The sequence below is a fragment of the Saprolegnia parasitica genome (assembly GCF_000151545.1).
Source record: "Saprolegnia parasitica CBS 223.65 unplaced genomic scaffold supercont2.79, whole genome shotgun sequence".
Taxonomy (NCBI): Eukaryota; Oomycota; class Saprolegniomycetes; order Saprolegniales; family Saprolegniaceae; genus Saprolegnia; species Saprolegnia parasitica.
In genome coordinates this window covers 49,929-73,506 of record NW_012156473.1, presented here as the reverse complement: position 1 = coordinate 73,506, position 23,578 = coordinate 49,929, and the positions used below count along the sequence as shown (strand labels likewise).

At 58.2% G+C, this 23,578-nt stretch overlaps 10 protein-coding genes across 10 annotated transcripts; 4 read left to right on the top strand and 6 right to left on the bottom strand.

Annotated features, from left to right (window-relative positions):
• Positions 1-212: 212 nt before the first annotated feature.
• Positions 213-1,685, top strand: SPRG_11687 (hypothetical protein; the record flags this gene model as incomplete). Its single annotated transcript, XM_012351361.1, has 4 exons — positions 213-826; positions 884-941; positions 989-1,080; positions 1,133-1,685. 4 exons carry the CDS (start codon positions 213-215, stop codon positions 1,683-1,685), a joined length of 1,317 nt encoding a protein of 438 aa, XP_012206751.1.
• A 274-nt stretch (positions 1,686-1,959) lies between these two features.
• On the bottom strand, positions 1,960-3,035 carry SPRG_11686 (hypothetical protein). The gene has a single exon (XM_012351360.1). The coding sequence runs from the start codon at positions 3,006-3,008 to the stop codon at positions 2,022-2,024; it is 987 nt and encodes a 328-aa protein (XP_012206750.1). The 5' UTR covers positions 3,009-3,035; the 3' UTR covers positions 1,960-2,021.
• Positions 3,036-3,429: 394 nt separating this feature from the next.
• SPRG_11685 (hypothetical protein) lies at positions 3,430-5,365 on the bottom strand (the record flags this gene model as incomplete). The annotated part of the gene is made up of 5 exons (XM_012351359.1): positions 3,430-3,678; positions 3,729-4,016; positions 4,071-4,544; positions 4,589-4,734; positions 4,784-5,365. The coding sequence occupies 5 exons, from the start codon at positions 5,363-5,365 to the stop codon at positions 3,618-3,620; spliced, it is 1,551 nt and encodes a 516-aa protein (XP_012206749.1). The 3' UTR covers positions 3,430-3,617.
• Positions 5,366-5,551: 186 nt separating this feature from the next.
• SPRG_11684 (hypothetical protein) lies at positions 5,552-6,565 on the bottom strand (the record flags this gene model as incomplete). The annotated part of the gene is made up of 4 exons (XM_012351358.1): positions 5,552-5,571; positions 5,597-5,965; positions 6,018-6,443; positions 6,499-6,565. 4 exons carry the CDS (start codon positions 6,563-6,565, stop codon positions 5,552-5,554), a joined length of 882 nt encoding a protein of 293 aa, XP_012206748.1.
• A 1,341-nt stretch (positions 6,566-7,906) lies between these two features.
• Positions 7,907-10,184, top strand: SPRG_11683 (hypothetical protein). Its single transcript, XM_012351357.1, has 6 exons — positions 7,907-9,108; positions 9,170-9,251; positions 9,300-9,617; positions 9,669-9,768; positions 9,814-9,980; positions 10,023-10,184. Exons 1-6 carry the CDS (start codon positions 7,929-7,931, stop codon positions 10,156-10,158), a joined length of 1,983 nt encoding a protein of 660 aa, XP_012206747.1. The 5' UTR covers positions 7,907-7,928; the 3' UTR covers positions 10,159-10,184.
• Positions 10,185-11,485: 1,301 nt separating this feature from the next.
• Positions 11,486-12,864, top strand: SPRG_11682 (hypothetical protein; the record flags this gene model as incomplete). Its single annotated transcript, XM_012351356.1, has 2 exons — positions 11,486-11,935; positions 12,546-12,864. The coding sequence occupies 2 exons, from the start codon at positions 11,486-11,488 to the stop codon at positions 12,786-12,788; spliced, it is 693 nt and encodes a 230-aa protein (XP_012206746.1). The 3' UTR covers positions 12,789-12,864.
• Positions 12,865-13,241: 377 nt separating this feature from the next.
• SPRG_11681 (hypothetical protein) lies at positions 13,242-14,555 on the bottom strand (the record flags this gene model as incomplete). Its single annotated transcript, XM_012351355.1, has 1 exon — positions 13,242-14,555. One exon carries the CDS (start codon positions 14,553-14,555, stop codon positions 13,242-13,244), a length of 1,314 nt encoding a protein of 437 aa, XP_012206745.1.
• A 729-nt stretch (positions 14,556-15,284) lies between these two features.
• SPRG_11680 (hypothetical protein) lies at positions 15,285-20,275 on the bottom strand (the record flags this gene model as incomplete). Its single annotated transcript, XM_012351354.1, has 17 exons — positions 15,285-15,393; positions 15,444-15,641; positions 15,694-15,753; positions 15,803-15,936; positions 15,983-16,099; positions 16,151-16,275; positions 16,321-16,621; positions 16,680-16,889; positions 16,958-17,014; positions 17,060-17,558; positions 17,611-17,857; positions 17,913-18,431; positions 18,481-18,713; positions 18,765-19,225; positions 19,284-19,572; positions 19,622-19,885; positions 19,988-20,275. 17 exons carry the CDS (start codon positions 20,273-20,275, stop codon positions 15,313-15,315), a joined length of 4,083 nt encoding a protein of 1,360 aa, XP_012206744.1. The 3' UTR covers positions 15,285-15,312.
• Positions 20,276-20,428: 153 nt separating this feature from the next.
• Positions 20,429-22,027, bottom strand: SPRG_11679 (hypothetical protein; the record flags this gene model as incomplete). Its single annotated transcript, XM_012351353.1, has 6 exons — positions 20,429-21,162; positions 21,213-21,279; positions 21,347-21,502; positions 21,553-21,861; positions 21,902-21,930; positions 21,982-22,027. The coding sequence occupies 6 exons, from the start codon at positions 22,025-22,027 to the stop codon at positions 20,429-20,431; spliced, it is 1,341 nt and encodes a 446-aa protein (XP_012206743.1).
• Positions 22,028-22,739: 712 nt separating this feature from the next.
• On the top strand, positions 22,740-23,456 carry SPRG_11678 (hypothetical protein; the record flags this gene model as incomplete). The annotated part of the gene is made up of 4 exons (XM_012351352.1): positions 22,740-22,924; positions 22,983-23,198; positions 23,251-23,414; positions 23,447-23,456. The coding sequence occupies exons 1-4, from the start codon at positions 22,757-22,759 to the stop codon at positions 23,454-23,456; spliced, it is 558 nt and encodes a 185-aa protein (XP_012206742.1). The 5' UTR covers positions 22,740-22,756.
• Positions 23,457-23,578: the final 122 nt, after the last annotated feature.

The window sequence follows — 23,578 nt, the reverse complement described above, 5'->3', positions numbered from 1 at the left end:
CCGCCAGAGACACGGCCGGCGCCGGCGCCGTGGCGCTGTTGACTCGACGCCGACGTCGTCATCCCATGTGTGATTGGCCAAAAGTTGAAGCGACTTGGCCAATGAAATCAACGCGCCTGTTGACGCGTCCAAACACCGTGCATACAAAGATCAAGGTATTGGGCGGCGAGCAAGGCAGCTCGAGTTCGTCATTTCCCGAGATTCTTCTTCCGATGGAAGCGACGCTCCTCCGAGAACTCAACGTGGACGCGCGGCTGGCAGCCGTCGAAGCCAAGGTCGCCGCCTTCCTCGCCGACCAAGAGGCCATCGTGGCCTCGACGACGCTGGCGCAGCGCAACCAGATGCGCCGAGCGCTCCACGCCGAATCCGAGTACATCCACCTCGACGTCGAGGAAGCGCTTCTGCATGAGATCGAGACGGCCGCCGCCGACTCGCCGACCAAGGCCATGAGCGACGACATTGCGCAGAGCAAGGACGAGGCCATGATCGCGGTCGTCGCGCGCTTCCATGCGCTGCGGAAGCAATTGACGCTCGAGATCCAGCCCGAGGACAAGAGCACGTTTGAGAAGGTGTACATGGGCGTGCGCCTTGCGTCGTTCGCGATGCTCTTCTTTGGCGGCTTTGCGATCTTCTTCTTCCTGATCCCGCTCCGCTGGACGCACATTACGCTGCGCAAGATGGGCGTCAAGAACAACTACCTGCCCGTCGACTTTATCCAATGGTGGTTTGGCTGGGCGCTCTGCGCCGTCGGCGGCATCCACATCGTCACGGAAGGCACAGACAACGTGCGCGCGCTCAACGGCGGGTCCACAGTCATGATGTTCTCGTACGCTCTTTTGCATTGTCGTGGATGATGTTGCTCATTATATGATCGGCGCGGTAGGCACGGCTCCAACTTGGACGGTCTCATGATCCAGGGCTCGTCCCCTGTCGTGCTCAAGGTGCGACCTCCTCTCTCGCTCGATGCGATTCGCTCATGTCGGTCTAGTTCATCGGCAAGAAGAGTTTGTTTTTGATCCCGATTGTCGGCTGGGTCTTCCGCTGGGGCTTTGGCAACATTCCCATTGACCGCTCCAACATGTACGCGGCCTCTCTTCCAACTCTATCTCATGGCGTGTCCGACAACATGTAGTGAGCGCGCCAAGACGAGCTTGAAGCACCTCGCGCGCGCCGTCGTCGACTATGGCCGGTCGGTCGCCATCTCGCCCGAAGGCACGCGGTCCAAGTCGGGTCTCCTCCAAGACTTCAAGAAGGGACCGTTCTACCTCCAGTCGGACGCAGGCGCGCCGATTACGCCGGCGATTGTCATTGGCGCCTACGAGCTCTGGCCGCCGGCCCGTATCTTTACGCTGCCCGGCAAGTGCCTCGTCCGGTACTTGCCGCAGTACCATGTCGACCCGGCCAAGTCGCGCAACGCGAACCGCCTCGCGCTGCGCCGCATTTACCTCGAGGCCGGCGCCGCGCCTGTGCCAAACGACCTCTCGAGCCACTCGGACGTGCCCAACTTGCTCTTGCACCTTTGGCTCGTCGCGTCGATCTGGGCCTTCATTCCGTCGACGGTGTGGTCGATCTTTACGTGGATTGCGTACTTTAACTCGTTCTTTGGCCTCTCGACCTTTGGCACGCTCAAGCTCCTCACGACGGTCATTGCGATCCTCGAAGGCGTCATGTTTTACTCGTGCTAATTGCATCCGCAATGTCCATCTCGATAAGCCTGTCCATCTCGATAAGCCTCTACTATATATAAAGCCTTCCGTATCAATGTCGTGAGCACGGGCCGGATTTGAACTGCGCTGCCGAATGAGAGGATGAGAGGATGAGACGACGCATCGGGAGATGGCGACGCAACTTGGTCTCGCATGCCGGCCACATTGTAGACAACGCTCTGCGCATTGAGCCCTCGCTAGAGCACCACAGAAAGGATGTGGGAGGCTGCTTTAGAGAGATATTATTACATGTGGCGGATCGTTGACACGGGATAGGTTTTGGATGAAGGTACATTGATTTCTGGGGCAATACAGCTATCGCTTTCGCTTCGACTTGGATCGGGGCTTGGCCGACGACGAAGAGCCTTCGTCGGGCGACGGGCTGCTCTCGGTCGTGTCGACTGTGAGCTCCCGCTTGCGCAGCGCTCGGCTGACGGGCGCCGATGCGAGGCGCAAGGCCAAGAGCTCGTCCGAAGACTTGTGCTCGACCCACTGCTGCGCTAAGAGCTCTGCTGGCGACGACGTGGACGAAAACGAAAAGATGCGCTGCTGGCTCACGGCGTCTTCTTCGGCCCGCGTCATGTCGGGCGGATTCTCGCCCGAGAGCTCGAGCTCCAGGAGCTGGTCCTTCATGACCTCGGCGATAAAGGTCTTGGCCGGCGCCCAGCCCTTCGCAATGTTGCCAGCGTGCTGGTTGCGCCGCAAGTACGCGCCTTCGAGCTCAAAGATCTGCCGCTCGAGCGCCGCGAGCTCGCTCACCTCGGTCTCTCTGCGGTCCATGAGCGCTTGCAGCTGGTCCTCGAGGCTCATCGGTTCGGGCACGACCACGGGTTCTTCGGGCACCGGTTCAACAGCGGTGCTTTCACCACCGTCATCCACTACGTTTGCATCTACATTATCCGCGGCAGCAGTCTCGTCCGTTGCGACGGCTGGTGTGTCTGGCTCGTCTCCTTGGTCCACGACGCTCTGCGACCGGGACGATCGGCGTGGCTGCACGTCGTCGGCGTCGTCCGCAGCATCCTCGAGCGTGTCCACAGCATCTTCAGCGGCCTTTTTCTCGCCGCTCGATGACCGTCGCCGCGGCTGCATGAGCTCGTCCATGGTCAACTGGCGCCGCTTGGGCGTCGGGTCGTCGCCGTTGCTGGTGCGAGGCGTCTTGACCTTGGGCGGCTTCTTGACCTTCGTGGGCCGCTTCTCGGCAGGCAGGCGCGGTGGCGGCCCATGGCAGTGGCACTGGCACTTGACGCAGCCCTTGCACTCGTCGCACTTGCGCGCCTTGCACGGGCACTTCAGCGTCCGCATGCCTGGTTGCGATGGGAATTGGACGGCTCGTATCCGGAGATTCCGGATACAGAACCACATCGCCCACCGAACACATCGTGCTGGAGAGTAGAGTTTGACTGAGAAGACCAAAGCCGCGAATACTCACCTGTTGCTACAGCAGATACACGGCTGCTGACCTCCATGTTCAGTGCAGTGACGCGCAATATTGTCGTGACTCTCAGAAAGGCCTTATCGGTACGGCCTTTTTGAGATAGCCAGGGCACACATGTGATGTTATTTGATAAGGGTAAGCACACGTCCTTTCTGTCTTGAAGCCCCCACTCCTCGAATAGCTTTGGATGCCAGCATCATCGAGAAACAGAAACCAGTGACAGCATGTAGAGGTCTTGTGGGGCTTCAGAACACACTGAGGTCTCGTCGTGTTATTATCGGCGTCGATGTCCAGATGAAAGTTGTTTAATTTTACATTTACCAAACTTTACATGTGGCAGAAAGCCTGCCAACGATGAGATCGCACGCCACTGCTAAAAAAGACTGACGGAGGATCATTGACGGCGAGGTTCGTGTATGAAAACGGTGTCTCTTGATACATTGATATATTTTCGGTGCGAGGAACGACGATGGCTCCTACCAAAAGCGCCATTTCTTGTTGCCATACGCCGCGTCGACGTTCCACATAAAGACGTTGCTACACCATAAAGTGAAGTGGATGCCACGTACAAGTGTTGTGTGTACTACCTTCCCCACTTGGTGTCGCCGTCCTGCGGCGGGCACCCGCCGTGCATGCTTCTTGGATCGTTCTCGCCCGTCGGCGCCTTGTTGTAAAAGAGGACGCCTGCGCGCTTCGCTGGCTTGACAGAGAGACCGCGCGCGCACTCGGGCATGCCCGACGTCATGGTCGTCGTCGTCGTCGACATTGGTGTTCCGTACGGAAACACAGTCTCGCCGCCGTGGGCCACGTCGTTCAAGTACAAGAAGAGCGTTGCGTGTCGGTTCGGCTCGACGTACTTGAGCTGCAGCGGGTCGCTACAGAGGGCATCATTCAATACTACGTAGATGCAAAATCTTGTGGGATGCTACCGCCATTGCAGCGCGGGGATCCCCACGGCGTCCTCCCAGACGCGACGCCACGTGGCAAAGAGAAGCGGGTTCGTTGGACTCCACGCGGCCAGTAGCGACGACAAGAGATACTCGTGCTCCAGATGGTGTCGAAGCCACGACACAACCGCTTTGTCTTGAATGGCGTCCCGTTCGAGCAGCAGCCGCGCAAAGGACCGCTCAAACGCAGACGACAGGCTCGGATACAATGGGTGCGTCGTCGCCAACGAAGCCGTGCGGCCGATTTGTGACTGGACCCAGCGCACCCAGTGCGCCAGTGACGTCCCCGCACGCGCATGCGACGAGACGTCGAGGTGTTGAAAGTAATCCGTGTGCTTTTTGTACCACTGGCCTGGTCCGTACCGCACGAGCTGAAGGTCCTCCGTGTAGCTCACGTCGGGCAACCGTGCCAGCCTCGTTGCGCGCTCCTTTATATTCGTTGCCACGGCGACGTGGCTATTCTAAAGATGACGACGACGCTTTGTCATATTGCAATGTACCCAAGGAACGCGGTCGAGCTCGTGCGCAGAGCAAGGCGGTGGTTGGCGGCCTTGTCGACCGTGTGGGACGGCCCGAGTAGGTCCCGCCCGCCCTCCACAAGGGCGCTGCATTCCGAATCGTCGAGAAAGTCGCGCACGAGGATGACCTAATTCAGACACATTGTCTGCATCCCACGTTTGCGTCAAGGCATGTACTTTTGGCGAGAGCGAGAGCGTGCGCATCGCGTAGCCGTCCGCGGTCCACTCGTGTCCGAGAGCGATGCCAGGCCAGACCCACACCTCACCGTGCAGCAGCAGATGCACACGCTTGGCCGCCACGATGCTGGCAAATGTGGGTGCGATTTTGTGGCCCGCGTCGTCGTATAGCGTGATCGGCGCAAAGACGTCGGGGCCCGCAACGCCAAGGACGTGGGCGGCGGCGCGAGAGAAGGGCGCGACGCAGTCGTCTCCGGGTGCGCCGACGCTAACCCACGTCATGGCGCGACCGACGTTGGCGCCGTTGCGCATGACAAAGAGGCCGTCACGGGGGGCGTCCAGAACATGGACATCGGTGGGCGACGGGGTCGAAAAGAGCGTGCGGCACAGCGACGGTGGCGGTAGCACGGGGGCAGCGAGGAGCGTCGCACCCAGAGGGTAGAGCTCGGTGGTGACCCAGTCGTAACTCGCGTACGTACCGTAGCCAACGAGGACATGCGCGGTTACAAAGAGGGCATCCAAGAGCCCGGCGTAGATGCTCCGGGCGCCCGACCGAAGCGGGGATCGGTGCGACTTGTTCATCGCGCCCACGGTCCACAACGCAGCAAGGAATGTGACTCAGCACGCGGTCGGTGTTTGGATGCTTCGACATTTTAACCGCCGAATATCGAAAATCAATATCGCGCATGTAGATATTCTATGCATCTATCTCTGACCGGGGGCTCCCTACTGGTGGCAGAGTGCCCAGCGAACGTCGAGGCGAACGCGTCATAACATTTGGTTCGAGGCTTGGTGCGTGGATACTCGGTGCACGGCTCGTCGATCGCCGTGGAGATGTGATGCGCGCTGAAGGTTGAGCCTTGTTGGCCCACGCCATCTCGGCCGCTATCTCGCATTCCACAGCTTTCAAGACGCGACTTGCCTCGGCCAGGTGTTTTTCTTTGTCTTGGACAACGTCCCAAAACATGCTCAGACGCGCGAGCTCCTTGCGGCGGGCTTGGATCGTCAAGTAGAGCTGCTTTTGCGTCTCGCCCAGCGTCGCTTCTTCGGTCTTGCCTTCCTGTGTCTCGGCCTCGAGTGACCGAAAGTCGCGCAGCCACGCCGCACTCGACGACTCTTGCCGTGCATGGGCCTCGGCTTCGTATGCGTCCAAGTCGGCGTCCGTCTGGATGTAGCAGCCATCTACGCGTGTACAGCGTTGTAAGTGATGACGCAGTCACCGAGCAGGTCCCACCGATGGTCATGGAGGCTTGGAAATGGGCAGTTTGTTCGGACGCGCGGGCGCTGCGCTCGGCGATGAACGCGCACTGCTGCGCTTCCGTCGCTTTTACCAAGTGCGCGACAACATCGTCCGAGTGCTCGAGCGGAACCTCAAAGGCATTGGATTGAAAGATACCGCGGCGCAACCGCCCCGACCGCTCGAGGACCTCGCCGACGCCATCCTGCGTCGACGCTCGCCACTGACCCCGGTAGCGGTCGCCGATCGGCACCGAGTGCACACCGTAGCCGTCGCGCTCATCGTCGACAAAGTCGCCTTCATACCGCGAGCCGTCTGGAAAGCCGTAGACGCCAGGGCCGTGTTTGCGCCCGCCGACGAAACTCCCGGCGTAGTAGCCGCCGGCAGAAAAGTACAAGCAACCAGTGCCGTGCGGGCGGCCATCTACCATACCACAGGTCATGTGGTGTCGTGTTGGGGCACCTCGGAACCACTGTACCTGCGTCGAGTTCGCCATAGTACGTCGCTGCGTGGGCCAATGTCACTATACCAATCGCGGACGGCATCGCGCCGGTTTCGACCGTTGACTGCTTTAACCAAGGCACTTGTGGGAACTGCATTGTGAGCGTACTGCCAATACTGCTGTGCGAATGACAGCGAATCAACGTCGTATCTATCGACCAGTAACAGTGATCGGGCATGAGCGTTTATGTCGTGAGAGTCTGTAGCTTGAGTCAAAATAGTTGAACGCAAAAAGCGACTGCCCCGTCAGTACCTAGCTCTGACACACCCGCGACGGTCGCTGGACATTAACCCCTCCAGACGACGCGTTGCCCACCTCGACTCAGGACGGCAGTGCAGGTGTCAGTTACACATGTACAGGGAACTCTACCTCTAATCTTTACCACTAATCGCACCATCCAGAAACGCTTCAGATGACACTCTTTACTAGCACCGACTGGCGATGGTACGTGAGCACGCCCGTCTTTCGTCCCCTAAGCTATAGACGCAAGCGCATATGGGAGACGACCGGGGCTTGTTTTGGGAGGCTGCCGACGCCCTAGAAGGAACTGGTGGGTGGGTTGAAAGAGCGTCGAGTAACTAAGAGCTTTGGAGTTGGACGAGATCGTCGCAAGTGAGCTTCGTGTGTTTGATCTCGGCGGTTGCGCCTTGCTAGCTATTATAAGAGAGCTGGAGGAGCAGCTGCCATATTGGGTGAGTTGGCGGTTGGGCCTGGCGGTTCAGCGGTTCAAGATGGCGCCGTTGCTTGGCCTTGGTACAAAAACCCAGCTGTACGCGTTCCGCGCGAAACTATACTGTCTCGTACCAGGACGATGCCAACGATCTTTGCACAATTTCTTCACTTTTCATTCTTTCTTCCAGCAGCACCATGGCCCACCGCGCTAAAGCCACGACGTTCGCCCAGGCCTGGCTCCGTGACACGGCCGCGTGGCCCGTCATTGGCGTCATCGTCGGCGCGTGCGCGCTCGCTGGCGGTGCGTCGGTGCGCTACCTGACGAGCTGCCCTCACGTGCACTGGAGCAAGGAGAACCGCGGCAGCCCGATCCGCGACAACGTCAACGAGTCGAGCTGGAACTCGCACCGCAACCCGATCCGGCTCATGAGCGACAACCGCATCAACACGTTCCAGGAAAAGTCGCGCAAATAGATGCCATACATAAGAGCCCTCAACAATTTGATCAAGACAATGCATTCTTTCATATAGCAAGCTGTCCTCAAAGCCGAACTCTTATATGTACATGTAAGCTTAGAGCCTTGTTCCACATTCTTTGATGGAGTCAAGTATGCTTCCATGAGCTTTTGCGAGCCAGGTTTGCGCAAAGGGTGCACTGCAAGAAGCAAGCAATGTCGTCAAGACATGGATTGTAGTTTTTCGAATTTTGAGATCTTGAACCGGCGCGTTGCATCATGGCCAAGCTCGCCGTCGGCGCATTGGTCGTGCGCGTCCTCGACGACCTGCGCTTTCCGTGCAAGGTCCTCGATATTACCTACGCTGATGACGCGACGCCTATGCTATGGACCATCCAGTACGTGGACGACGGCAACGTCGAGACCATCACCGACATTGACGAGCTCGAGTTTGATATGGCGCCAGTGGTTTCCGACGGCCGCTCGCTTGTCGAGGTCGTGGGCTATGTTGTCGCGTTTCTGACCTCTTGGGAGAATGCGACTGTTATACGCCACGTCTCGCGGCGCCTCAGAGATGTTGTGTCGGAGGCAAGCCACTGGAGACACGTCGACCTTGCGATACAGCCCACGCACGTGCGACTGGATCGCTACCTCCATTTGATCCTGCACACGAATACGACCGAAGGGCATGTCCGTAGCGTCGTGCAGTCTCTCAACTTGGCGTCGCTGCTCGTGTCCGACCAGGATGTGCAGAATCTTGTCAAGCAATGTCCGCACTTGCGTCACGTCAATCTGGCCTACTGCCCGCTTTTGTCGTACCAACTCTTTCCTTTGCTCCACGCGTTAAGCGCATCGTCGTCTCTGTCGAGCCTTGACTTGTACATGACGCGCATCATGCACTGGGAGACGGCAGCGCTCACCAACGCGTTTGGCAACGTCGTCACCGTCGAGCCCTCCGGCTTGGTGCCCTTCCGAGCCGACGCATTCACGGCCTCCCGCACTAGCGACGCCACCTTTGCGGTGCACGTGCTGGATACGGTTGGCCTCGACGCCCAAGGCGACGCGGACGACGACTGGCACACCAAACTCTGCTACACCTGGCCGTACACGCTGCTGCCTGTGGTGTACCTGGCGGGCGAAGCCTACGTGTGTCGATCACCTGACGATATCGCCCGCTGGCGATGCGAAACAGCCAAGAAATTAGCGCCCCCGATGTGCTTGGTGCCCCGGGCACTTACGCCGCGACCAGAGAAAGCACCCGACCCGCTCGACGAGCAAGCAAAGACTGTGTTTGCCTCGCTGCACGAATGGAAGACGTCGCTGGAAGCGCAAGTCGAGACGCTCACGGAAGCGCTTGTGCTGGCCCAACAAGACCACGCTGTCGCCAAGCACGAGTATGATCTCGCCGAGCGTCAGCGGGCCGAGGTGACTGCGACGCCAACCGCGCTGTCCTGGCGCTGTCTCTGGGCCACGCCAGTGGTACGCATCTTTTTAACCTACAGTTGGTCATATGTGCGTAGCGACACCGCCGGAAAGTGGACACATTGTCCATCGCGATGGCGACGATTTGTTGCCGCCGCTACCGCACGCCGCAGCAATCGCGTACGTACATGTCCGCCATACAGTCCACCAGAGGCAACCTTTGTGTAGGGACTTGTCTCGTGCTCTGAGCCAGCAACATTTTGCACTCTGCGATGACTTTCTCGGTCATGGTAGCGCCATACAGCTCTACGACGCGGTCGAGCAACTACACGCGGCCCAAGACGGTCTCTGCTTTGAGCGCGGCGCACTTGCCGGTGGTAAAACGGGGCGCAATCTTCGATATGAAATGGCGTCGGTGCGCGGCGACGACGTGCTCTGGCTCGACGGCACCGAGCCCGCGTGTCCGCCTGCGATTGTGACGACCCTCCGTCAGCTGGATCGCCTTATTCTGGAGCGCCTCGCCGGTGTCAACTCGGAACTGCGTTCGTACGTCGCGTGATGTGAGTAAGCGTGCACTTTAACGCATCGACATATTAGGTGTGCGCTGCAGCGACAGCGCGTCATGCTGACATGCTACCCCGGTCACGGCGCGGCGTACGTCAAGCATTGCGACAACCCGAACCGCAACGGCCGCAAGGTTCAACGCGATTTTTAAAACGCGTTTTTATCGTTGACGCACTAGCTGACGGCGATTCTGTACTTGAACCCTCTTTGGGACGAACGCGATGGCGGACAGCTCGTGTTGCACCGGACGCCACCAACACGCATTAGCCCAGTTCTAGACCGGCTTTTACTCTTCTTTTCCGACACGCGGGTGCCGCACGAAGTGCTGCCGTCGCACGCAAAACGGTTCGAGCCGACGCATAGATACAATCTAATACGTGTGGCTAGGTATGCACTCACCGTGTGGTACATGGACTGGGACGAGTTCATGGAGGCGCAGGTCTTTACGGACACGACCAACGAGACGCACGAGCGACGCCACATCGAGGCTGAAATTGAAAAATTCCACGCCAAAGCTTCGTAACCTGCCGCTACTAAAAGAATTCTTGGGCCGTCACATTTACCACATTCATGGCTTTCTATGGTTTGCCTGTTTATGACTTTTCATATCGTTTAATACAAAGTCAATATAGGTTTGTCGCCAGCATAAACAATCGCGTTTCTTCTTGATTGCGATCAGGAATCCCTGTGACTCCATCTACCAGCAAAGAGTGGGCTACCTTCGGTGGTATGCAACGAATGACTTAATCAAATTGTTAAGACCTCTCGAGTATGGTATACAGACATCTATTGGCGCGACTTTTCCTGGAACGTGTTGATGCGGTTGTCGCTCATGAGCCGGATCGGGTTGCGGTGCGAGTTCCAGCTCGACTCGTTGACGTTGTCGCGGATCGGGCTGCCGCGGTTCTCCTTGCTCCAGTGCACGTGCGGGCAGCTTGTCAGGTACCGCACCGACGCACCGCCAGCGAGCGCGCACGCGCCGACGATGACGCCAATGACGGGCCACGCGGCCGTGTCACGGAGCCAGGCCTGGGCGAACGTCGTGGCTTTAGCGCGGTGGGCCATGGTGCTGCTGGAAGAAAAATGAAAAGTGATGCAGTTGTTAAAAGATCGTTGGCGTCGTCCTGGTACGAGACGACGGGTGTGCTCGCGTACCATCGCTATTCAGTGCTGGTAGAGAGTGCCATCTGGGGGTGTATGGAGGGTGCGATTAGTGGTACGGTTATGCGTATTGAGCACACTTAACTCTGTGCTAGTGTCCTTGTATCGCCACAAAGTATCGCCAAGACAGTATGCTCGGGTCAACGCTAGCCTTAGCGCCTGCACGTCAAATATCCGTATCCGGATAAAGATACTCCGGCGATCTATCACTTAGATATGGCCAGCATTGATAACCGCGTCAAATTTCACACTTGTCTTGCTAGATAAGGGAACAGAAACAGAGAGTCAACGCACTGCAAAGTGGCACCTCACAACATCTTCAGACGTGTAAAGTCGAATGCCGAACTGACTATTGGCTGCTCGCGTTGCTTAGCGGAGATAGTGCATCAAGCGTATAAGCACCGTCCAACTTGACTCGTTCGTCTCCCGATATGTGTAGCATTCAACGCCACAATTACGACGACAGGTGCGATGTTTGGGGCTTGACAGCGCGACAACAGTTTCATAGCCCATGGCCTGTCAAGAGCGAGAAAGGAAGTCAATTCCATCCATATCCAGCCCGTCCTTTTGTAAGAGAAGGGGCCACACCACCACCATTGGCCTGTCGGCTATCGAAGATAACATAGGCAGCAGGTCAGTTTGCTTTTTGTTCTCTTCCGACAGAGTCCTCCCTCAACGATTTCGACAGCATGATTTCTATCGTTCGCGCCTTGCTCCTGATGACGGTGGCTGTCGCCGCGACGCCGTGCACGTCGACGCAGAAAGCCCAAATGCTCTCGGCCATCACCAACGATGCGCAGTGGGCGGCTTGCCAAAAGGCGACCGCGCCGTACGATTTCTACAAGTCGCTCACGCAGGTGAGTCCGGCGCCGACGTCGGCGCAGATGCAGCTCTTCGCTTCAACACCGGCATGTGCGGCGGTGTACGCAGACTTTCAAGCGTCGCTCAAGGCCGCCAACTGCGACGAAATCAAGGCCATGATCGGCCTCGAGTATGCTCCATTCGTGCAACTGACGTCGCCGCCGACCGACACGACAGTCGCTTCGGCACCCGCAACTCCAATGTCGAAGGCCGTTGCGACGCCAGCTGCTCCGTCGTCGATGCCGGCGCCAACGATGGCCACGTCGGCAGCGCCAACGGTAGCGGTGACGCTTGCGGCTACCGCTGTTGGTTTCGCTGTTTGCCTTTGAGCTACCTTTCTTACTCGGTGAAGCGACGTTGCAGCTTATGTTATGCATCATACATTCTCCAAGTCAACGAGCACTGTGGTTCACCCACATTTTAAATTTTTGGATAAATGACAACGACAGATTTCTACAACCTATTGTATCGAACAAGCAACATTCCTTTGTTGAACAAAGCGTACAAAGCATTCTTTACGTTGGATCCAAAATCTCGGCGTATCTTTATCCGGATCCGGATTGAGTCGGATCATGCGAGCAAAGCCATAACGAGACGGTGGCTCGAAAGCAAGTCCACCAAAAGTTGCTTTGACCGACTCAGCTCGGCAAGCCATTCATGACCGACATTTCATGGACGCAAGATGATACTGGAGCACTCTCCCGCCAATCGCACCCTCCATACACCCCCAGATGGCACTCTCTACCAGCACTGAATAGCGATGGTACGCGAGCACACCCGTCGTCTCGTACCAGGACGACACCAACGATCTTTTAACAACTGCATCACTTTTCATTTTCTTCCAGCAGCACCATGGCCCACCGCGCTAAAGCCACGACGTTCGCCCAGGCCTGGCTCCGTGACACGGCCGCGTGGCCCGTCATTGGCGTCATCGTCGGCGCGTGCGCGCTTGCTGGCGGTGCGTCGGTGCGCTACCTGACAAGCTGCCCGCACGTGCACTGGAACAAGGAGAACCGCGGCAGCCCGATCCGCGACAACGTCAACGAGTCGAGCTGGAACTCGCACCGCAACCCGATCCGGCTCATGAGCGACAACCGCATCAACACGTTCCAGGAAAAGTCGCGCCAATAGACGTCTACATGTGATGCATATTCCGGAATAGCGATAAATTCACAAAATCATCAAGCAATTGCATTTATCGAGCCAAGCTCTGCGCCCCGCGCACCATTCGAGGGCAGGATATCTTCCAAAGTGTTGTATCCGGCCTGCAGTATACACTTGTTGGTTCCCATGACCTGAAAACCAGATAGTTGGCGACCGACTCGGAGAGAACGATGACCGCTGTGAGCCTGCAAAGAACCCAACAGCAAATCAGAACAGGAATACGTCGCTCATTCCTTTTCAATGCGAGTACTCTACATTCATGTTGCCCATTGTCGTGGGCGCTGGAATGCGCAATCGTATTTCCGTCACCCTCCCGAGAGATGGGCCAACTGCTGCTAGTATGCATCGACACTCGCGTAACATTGATGTCATTATTGAAGCCGGCTTGACATGATTACAGCGAAGATTCACTGACAGATTTCAGTATCTGTGCATGTGAAACCGGAAATACTCTTCGTCCTCGTCTCTGTCGACGTAGCCATATTCCCCTGTCGTGGGGTCGTCATGGAACACGTCTGCGCGACTCGGCGGTCGCCAATCGATGGCGTCGACGTTGACATCGATCGTGCCGTCGCAACCCGCGGCGAGAAGGGCATCAAAGGTTCTGCGGTCGCCGATTCGGAGTGCTCGCTCGACGGCGGCGGCAGCATGCGTCTTTGTCGTGTCGTGTTGCAGCAGCAAAGCCACAATGGCAGGGTAGTCACGATGGTCGTGCCAGGCCGCCCAGTAGATGCCTCGGAACGTACCGCCTTCCGATTGATGCTTCAGGAGAAAGCGTACAATGGAGAGATGGCCTGCGGCGGCGGCCCAGTCCACCGCACGTGTCGTACAGCCTTCGTCTCGGTGCTCGTGGAGGTAGCGTACGACGGCTTCAAAGCCGCGGTGCGCCGCTCTATCCATCGCATGCACCGTGCCACCCTCGGTGCGGTGCTCGGTCAGGAACTGGGCGACCGGTAGATGCCCGCAACGGGCTGCCGCGTCCAGCGCGAGGGTCGTGCATCCTTCGTCTCGGTTGTTGTGGAGGAATCGGACAACGTCGACGGCGCCGCGGAAGGCAGCGCTGTCCATGGCCCGCACCGTGCAGCCTTCCGTCCTGTTTCGATGCAGAAATTCGACGATCGCCACGCTGCCGTGGGCGGCGGCTGTGTCCATGACGGCCGCCGTGCACGGTGCGTGCCAGACAAAGTGCAGCTGCTGGACGAGGTCTACGTCGTTGTACGTGGCGGCCGCTTGAAACACTGCCGGCGAGAACGAGGCGACATAGTGCTTTTGCAGAAATAGCACGATGTCTTTGTGTCCATTCATGATGACTTGATTGAGTATGTTGGGGGAGCAGCATTCGGTGCGGTGCTGCTGGAGCCACTGGACGACGTGGAAATGGCCATTGACGGCGGTCTTGTCCATGGCCGCCGTCGTGCACAAGGGTGCACCCCGGTCGTGGAGCAGCTTGAGGACCTCGAGATGACCGTACGAGGCGGCAACGTTTATCGCCGGACCACTGCGGCCGTACTCGTGGATGTAGCCAAAGTCGGCGACAACGACGCCCTTCTCGCGGATGAGGTAGCGAAGGAGCTGCAGATGCCCGCCAATGACCGCGGCGTGCCCGAGCGCGATCGGAAAATCGAGGAATGGTGCGAGGACATCGAGCCACACGTTCTCCATTGGGGCTGCATCGGTGTCGCAGAGTTCAATGTCGGGTGTCCAGCCCGCGTCGGTCGGGAGCGCAAAGTTCATGTTGCAGTATCGATTCCGATCGATCATGGACCAGCAATTGGTGTGAACGTACGCCATCACGTTGCTGTACATGGTCCTGGATCGAATGCGAGCACAGGTGGCCATGCACAGGTGTGTCCACAATGGGAGACGCTCGAGGTGCCCGGGCCAATCGATGCTAAAGGCGTCAGCCCAGATGCGCGCTATGGTGCGTTCACGGTTGGTGTCGTAAGAGTGCAATTCTGCGTCGAGGGCGCTGTTGAGGTACTGTGTCAGCGGCCCCGCAAAGGCCAAGATCACCGGTTGCACATCCGCGATGCTCGCCCACATGGCACACGTAGAAAGTAGAAATGACCTGCTGCACCGCTGCACAATAGGAAGGAGTAAATGATGAACCATCACTCTCACAGCCACGACCCGAGCAAGCGTATTTCTCAAAAAACCCCGCAATTGAGAAATACTTGGATCTGATTGGCTTTAAGAGGAGGTTGACGGGTTTGTGATTGACTAGTTTGCGAGTTTGCGGGGGTTTTGCGAATAGAGGGAAAATTGCGGCGTTTTTGAGAAATGCTCCCCAACGCCATCACCACTGATGGTGGCGGTCGTTGGGTTGTCATGCTAGCACGACGTCTATCACTGTTTGCCGCCTGATTGTATGAGCGACCCGACCAAAACATAAAGTGGAAACCATGTCTTTTGGCGGTAACTCCGTACTCGTACAATGTACCGGTAGAATGACTGCCACGGTATCCGGATACCCTAGCCCCATGCACGGACGTCAGCTGTTCTCGATCGTGTCTCGCACGATGCCTTCCGCGCGGTTGACTTCGAGTTGCAAGTCGCGTAGAATCATCGCCACCTAGAAACAACCCGTTTGATGCGTATACCATCGTAGGAAGACCGTCGCACCTCGTCGTCGTGGTTGGGCTTGTCACCAAGAATGAGCAATTTGATGGATTTCGCGACACTGAGGAGGCCAGCTTTCGCCGTCGAATGAGCTGCGTGCAGCCCTCGCAGCTGGGCGTCGCGTCGCTTCTGGCACGCTTCTTTTCGCCGTTTTGCGTCGAGCTCGACCTCTTCCTTGCGTTGCTGCAGCCACGCCCGCGCCTAAGACGATGTCGCATCAACGCTTGCTTGCTCATGCACGACGACGACGAACCTTGTTGACGTCGTTTTGTGCCAGCATGAGCGCTTTGTGAACCATCGGTTTGTCAAACCCCTAGTCGCAGATACAATATAGTAACATAATAGAATACTGTCGTGGTAACCTCGATGAGAAGCTCGACCATTTCTGGGTCTGCGCCTTCGCATGCCTTGGCGAGACGCTGCGCTTCGACACGGTTCTGGACGGATTGAACGACCGACTTGCTCGTCGCGAGCCCTTTCTTGTAGCTGGTCGTGACTACACCGCCTGTGGTTTAGTAAACAAACAGCACACAAGGGTGTACCGATGCGCTGGGCATGACGTCGCGTGCGAAGCGCGGTCTGGAGCCCGCGGTGCTTGATCGACTTGGGGCATTGCTGGCTGTTTTCCGATGCGTACCACGTGTAAAATTCGTTGAAATCTAGTGCCACCGAGGATGATTGTAGCATCGACAATCTCGAGAATACCATACCAATGGCGCCACTTCCGTCTTTATCAATGCTTTCCATTATTGCGCGCGCTTGGTCCATCGTAACGGGCTCACAGAGGTTGTGATTGAGTAAATGGTAGAGCTCGAGGACGTCGATTTGACCCGATCTACCACGGTCGTCAGTCGGATTCAACGCAATCCAACACGCGTACCCATCCGTATCGACCTCTCCGAAGGCTTCGCGGGCTTGTGCAAAGAGCCTCTCGACCTTGCGCGGGTCGGCAAAGTGCTCGCTGCCATCGGCAACGTTGATAAACGAGTATTTGTGCGCCGCCTCTCGCCACACTTGTTTCCAAATCGCATTGTCGTACTCGAACGTCACGCCGTCGTAAAAGTACTCGAACCCGAGTTGCCCGCTATTCCAGCGCGGCACAAATGTCGACGCAAACACCGCCATTTGGTTGGCCAAGTCGATCTCGTGGACATCTTCGAGGATCCATTTCATGCCGAATTCTACACACGACAATAATCGTGTCCACTCTCAACCACAATCCAATACACATTGCTCTACCCGAGCTGATGAAGCGGTAAAAGACTGTTTTTTTGCCCTGAAAGTCGTCGACAGGGTGCAATCGGGGCACGTCGGGGAAGCCCGGCACCGTGCGCACGCGCTTCTTGCGCGCCGGGAACACCCCACGCTTCCATTTACGGATGTTGCGTTGCAGATCGCGATAGTTCTTTTGAGCGTGAAGCTTCTTGCGGCGAAGCGCATCGAGACGACCTAGATAGCGCAAGTTGTCAATAAAACACGAATAAAACACACAAAACGGAAGCGGGGAGCCTGCCTACCATCGACTTTGTGGTCGACAACAATTTCAGCCAGCCAGGCACAGATCTCGCGCCACTCTACACCGACAATCACGCAACAAACATGAGCGCACGCTACTATACCGAATCGGCCGTTGCCATCTTGGTCAATGGCACGCATGCCAATGGCGAGCTGTTTCTTGGTCAGTGGAATGCAAAGCTCGTTGCGCAACAGCATGGCGAGCTCGCCGGCCCCGACGTACCCACCGTGGTCGGGGTCGTAGATCTCAAACGCATCGAGCACGGGCTGTTCCAACTGCGCCATTGCATGCGCCAGCGCTGCCGCTCGGTCGGCTTCTTTTTTGGCCGCCGCCTCTGTCGCGACACGCGCCGCTTCTCTTTGGGTGAATGACATCCAGTGTTGAGAGAGCATGATCTCGTGGGCCGTCTCGGTCAGAAGCAGATGTGCTCGCTTTTTCTGGAGTTTGAGGTGCGTCGCCTTACTCGACTTGGTGGTCGTCGGATGGGCGCGCTCGAACGTCTTCAAGAGCACGCGCGTTCGGGTGTACACGTGCTTCTGCAAGCCCGACGCCATGGTGTGCGTCTTGTTGTGGCAGTGACCGCAGAGACCTTTTTTACAACCCTAGTTATACAAAACGTACGTCATTTGGTCTAGATCAATTGGAAAAATGCACCTTGCAGACACGCTGGGGCCGGTCCACGTAGCACTCGGCGCACATGGGGTCGTTGGCGTGCATCGCTATAAAGTCGATCATCTTGCTCCGATGGCTGGCGCGATGGCCGCTGCCGTGGTAAACGCCAAAGCACGCATCGCAGTACGGCTCGTGGCAGTCGATGCATTTGAGCACGCCAACCGCGCGCTCGCACGTCAAGCACAGCGGCGCGTGGGGGTACTTGTCGACGGTAGCGTATTTCTCATCCCTAGTACGCATGTCAATACTCAACAAAAATGGACAACATGTCGTCGTCGTCGTACATGGCCCGACGAAACTGACGCCGGCAGTAGTGGCGCCGAAGGGTGCGTTGAAAGGCTACGATCGGCCTGCGGTACGCGGCCATCGACGCCACGACGCGTGCGTAGGCAGCGACTTGTTCCTTGCGTCGGCGGTACCAGCGCTGGAGCTTGGTCGCGTTCCGGCGCCGACGCGCCCGACGACGCTGGACAAACCAGACCACGATGCGCACCGTGGCGTTGCGTCGGCAGCTCTGACGCCGGTAGTAGCGCCGAAGCCGCACGAGGAACCGGCGCCAATCGGCTTGGAGATCAATCGCCGTCTGCTCGCGGCTATGCGATAAAAGGCTTTGAACCCACGCGTGGAGCTCGTGTGTTTGCAAAAGCGGATGCGGGTAGTGCAAGCTGACGGCGGTGAACCGGCGCGTAGTACGGTTCGCAGGATCCCGCTGCGTCGGCGTCTCGGGTCCGCGCCCTTGCCAAAAGACAAGCAACCGCGGCAGCTTCGCGTCCTCGAGCTGGTACTTGGCCGCGATGCTTTTCCTAGCCACAGGATTCTCTGATACGTTGCAAGAATGCTTGAAGAGCCTACGATGCGTGCCGCTGCGTGGCGTCGATGCAGCCAAAGGCGATGCGTTTGTTCTTATAGTACGACGTTGCGACAGTTGCAAACGCTTTGGACATGCGCGGGGACGGCGCAGTCCACGGCAAGTAGGCGAGCAGTAGCACCCACTCCTTCCCGCTCACGGCCGGTGTCACCAGTGCCTGCATCGCGTCCGGCGCCAGTTGCGGAATGTCCGTGCCCAGTTCGATGCGGCGCGCCACCTAATGTCGATTTCAATAGAAACGTGCCGGCACAGGTGGTTTTTGGTGAACCTTGTAGTCTTCCAACGCGCGGGCTTGCGCAAAGCGGCGCCGACCGAGCTTGCCGCGCCAGAGACGCTGGAGAAGCCTTGCAAAGTATATGCGGCGTTCGCCGGCCGTCTCGGCCCAGAGCTGAAACCACTCGGCAAATGCTTTCGCGACGTGCGTACGCTTGAAGAGACTCTGTGCTTGTGTATACAGCACGTGGTACGCGCGCGCTTCGTCCGTGTGCACGATCCAGCTCACGAGCGCGCGCATCTGTCCATGCCCTTGCGCAAATGCATCGACCTTGGTGCGGAGCGCCGCCGCGGCTTCCTGAATACTGCGCAGTTGCTGCCACCGACGCACAAGATGGCGCACGCGAAACCGATTGGCCCGCGCGCCTTGGTCGTTGCTCAACCGCGTCCACGCGCGCGCCGTGACCCATTGGGAAAGGCCGCGCTGCAGGCCACGTCGGCGCCATTGCGCAGCAACTATCCAACGATGTCATGGGCACAGTTAGTGTCCTTTGATCGATGTTGTCCAATATACCAGCATGTTGCCGAACGACGTACGCGTGCAGGGCGGCCAGGTGCGACCGCAGCGATGACGCTTCGCGCTGGCGCCGCGCTAGGCCTTGCACAAGGTGGTCATAGACGTACACCGAGCGCCATTGGTCCAAACTGGCGACCACAAGCCGTGCGTGATGCCGCTTCTCCATGGCCCGGACGTGTCGCATCTGCGCTGTGTGGCGGCGCCACGCATAGACAAACGTCACCTTGCGCTGCATCGTCCATACCCTCTTGTGGACGATGTCGGCAAGAACATGGTCATATAGGCGCTACCACCGACGTGTCGAGAAAAGCTCATGGCATCGTCCTGCGTAGTACCTGGAAGACCTTGGTTTGTCGCGAGCGCAACGCAAAGGACTGTGCTTTGTGCTTCTTGAAGCGCATCTCGCGCTGCCGCACCAGACCACTTCGCCACCGACAAAGCGTTTTCTTGCGCAGCACTTTTTCAAAATGCCACTGGGCAAGTTGCCGAAGCCGCGCCGACGACCGAAGCAAGTGGACGTGCTGGAGCGCGCGGGCAATCCCTTTCCACGCTAAAAAGGCTTTGGTAACACCTGCGTGTCGTTTTCGAGCCCAGCGGGCCTATCCAACAATTTCACCTGAGTATTGTGTACCAGTATCGCTATGTGATGATGAGAGTACCCGGACGCGACGACCGAGCTGACGCATAAGAAAAGCGTGCACAGGCCGGTTGAGCACGCAAAGAAGGTGGCACCAATCGATGCGCACGCGCTTGGCCGTGCGACGGCCCATGTGACCGCGGTAGACTCGCTGGAGCGTCATCGCATTTCGTCCGCGCCATTTTTGAACTTGGAGCTCGAGCTGCGCCATCGCCTGCGTCCCTCGACTGCGCAGTATGGCTGGCGCGACAACAAAGTCCGGTGGCAGCGACTGGACGAGCGTATTCACGCGGACGTCAATGAGCGGCTGCACGCGGCGTCGAGCGACGTGGCCACGGTACATGCGTTGCATCGCGATTGCTGCCCGGTGTTGCGTTCGTTCGACGCGCCGTGCGTCACGGTTAGCACACTTGGACGCGAGACGCTCTTGCACTGCCCAGAGACCTTGTACGATGCGTCGCACTACTGCCGTTAGCTGTGCCGACCGAAAGCTGTGCCAAGTGCGCTAGTTCAATTGTATGAATGCGCCACGCACAAAATAGAAAAAAGGTACCTGGATACGACACGCAGGAAAGTACCGGCGGCGCGCATAGAGTTTTGGATACGCGCGGGCGTAGTTGGTGCGTGCGGTCGCGTGCCGCACACAGCGCTGGATACGGCGGGCGCTGACGATTCGTCGAGATGCGTTGGCGCAGGCGGCGGGAAGCACGTGCTCGTGGACGTAAGTCGTGGCCTCCTGAGCGAGCGCAGCACGACGAGCGAGTGCGACGCCGCGGCCATGGTGCCCGCGGTAGACGCGCTGGAGCAACGCACTCGCGCGACTCTGTTTTTGGCGTCGATACGCGCGGTAGAGCACTTGATTGTGGTAGGCCCGCTGGATTCTGGTGGCTGCCATGATCTCTTGCTTGGCGACTCGGCGCCGAGAAGCCTCACGCCGCGCCAGAAAGCCGCGCACCAATCTAGGTCGATGTCGGTACCCGTTCATGCATGTGACAGAGTCGTCGTCGTACCGCTGCGAGTGGATGGCACTGTGTCGCTGGCAGGCAGCTAAGTGGGCGCAGTAGAGACGGTGGCGGAGCCGTCGCGCCATGGCTTGTCGCCACGCGCACTGGATTTGAATCGCGTGGAAGGTATGAATAGCATGCGTCCGCGCTCGAGCTTCGGCCGCCCAGGCGCTTAGGATGTATCGAGAGCGGTGCTCAACTTTGGTTTGCAGCAAAAACAACATGCGTGCCAAACCTATTGGTATCGATCGTTTGTGGCATGCAAGGCGTCAGCGTAGAAAGCACCTGCGAGCTGTTCGAGACGATGTCGCTTGAACGCGTGCTCGCGCGCGCGGTGGGCGTCTGTAAACGTCTACGAGTTCGTTGGTAGCGTTGAGGCGAGGAATATGTCAATGGTCCAAGTATAAGATTCGGTGCACCTGCCACATGCCAAAGGCGCGACGCCGCGCGTGCTCAAAGTTGGCTGATACGATGCGCACGACGGTCTCGGTGGCCATGCGCTTGGCGAAATCCGTGTGCTTGGACGCCTTTAAAAACTGAATCGGAAGATTCTTGCCGACGCGATGCATGGTGTTCTAGCCATTCCCAGCGTTAGCGCTGCGTCAAACGCGGTTCGTCCTCGTACGCGGAGGTGCTCGAGGTCGTTATGCTCCGTGTTGATTGCTGCCAAGGGCGCTTTGCCATACTTGAGCGCTGGCTTGGGACCAACGCCATACACTCTGCGCTTGGCGGCCAGCGAGTGCGTCTCCATGCTTGGCGGCTGCTTCTTCCGTGCGGCGAGCTCGGCCAGGGTTGGGAACGACGGGGGTGGGGCGTCGTCGCGCTCGAGTCGCTCTGGCCGCTTCCACGGGCCTTGTTGCGCCTTAATAAGCTGGGCAATACGCAGCTTGGACGACGGTGGCGCGCGTGCTTCGGGTGTCGCGTCGCGCTCCCCCTACATAAACTGTAGAGACGCTTTGAAATTGGGTGCATACGACGTCGTTGTCTTGACCCGACAAGAGGCCTGTGCAGTCAGCCATTCATGCAGCATAGATCGTAGTGCGTAGAGACGTACCCGTGGGAAGGTCTGAGAAGAAGAGACTCGGGTTGCGCGAGTACATGCGGGGCGGCGCTCGCGGCGGCGTTTCCCGAAAGATCGGGTTCGCACCACTCTGATTGGCTATATTGGCATGACAAGGCGCGTTTGGATTGGCTGTTCGGGTTATATCAATCTGGCAAGTCCGACCTTGAGTTTCTGACCTCCAAACGGATGAAGCGCGGCGCAGAGCCTCGTGTGGAGTAGGTAGTCACTTTTACTATTATACCAATCCAACAAGAAGCAATGCAGTCAACGTAGGAGTAGCTACACTCGAATTGGCGCCACACGAACCTTCTCGATCGAATCTGCGAAAAACCACACATTTCTTGATTTTTAGGTCACCCAATGCAAAAAAGCGGCAGAATGACCACCCCATGTCGCTGCATAGCGCAACTGAAGGCGTCCGACCTTGACGTAAGAGGGCGGAACACGAGCTGCGTTCCCACAGATACGCGTCCCCGTTGGGCGGTCTTGTACTGCTCTGGTTGGTATTTGGCTACCATCAACGTCTCCAACCAGATACGAGCACTCCATTTAGCACCTCCGCGCCATAACGTCCCTGACGCGACCTTGCAGCGGAACCTGATCCAACAACTTGGTCCGACCATGGTGCCGGACAGTCGTTTGGGTGCGAGCAGGATGTGCCACTTGCGTCTCTATGTAAATTCCATCCGGTACTGGATATCCGGATGGATGCGCGAGATGGCCCTTCGAGGTATTTTGCATTTCGCCCGCTTCTCGAACAACGACGATGCTGGCCCGGTCCTTTGCCGCGATCTCCAAGCGCACTTCGGTCGCGCGCCGCTGCTTCTCGGCCGAGGGCGGTCCGTACGAGCACCGCGCCGTGTCGGCCGAGACCCTCGCGACGCTCAAGGAGCTCTTTGGCGACCGCGTCTCGACCGCTGCCTCGGTGCGCGAGGTACGTAGCATGCGCTAGCCCATGCGTGCCGCCTCACGCTGCCTCTCTGCATGTCTAGCACCACGGTACGGACGAGTCGTACCACGCGCCGTGCCCGCCCGACGTTGTCGTCTACGCCGACAGCACGGAAGAGGTCTCGACGATTCTCAAGCTCTGCTCGGCGACCAAGACGCCGCTCATCCCGTTTGGCGCTGGCTCGTCGCTCGAAGGCCACATCTCGGCGCTCCACGGTGGCATTGCACTCGACCTGACCAACATGAAGTCGATTCTCTCGGTACGCACATCATCATCTTTCTCATCGTGCGCATGCTGATGCTCGTCTGCAGGTCGAGCAAGAGAACATGAGCTGCCGCGTCCAGTGCGGCGTCACGCGCCTCCAGCTCGAGTCGGAGCTCCGCGCGACGGGTCTCTTCTTCCCCGTGGACCCCGGTGCCGATGCGACGCTCGGTGGCATGGTCGCCACCAACGCGTCGGGCACGACGACGGTTCGGTACGCACGCATGCCGCCTCTCGTTCCAGTAGCATCGTTTGACTCGTGTCTTTTAGCTACGGCAACATGAAGTCGAACGTCCTCGGGCTCACGGCGGTCATGGCCGACGGTCGCATCATCCGCACTGGTTCCAAGTACAACGATCAACGTATCAATGTATCAAT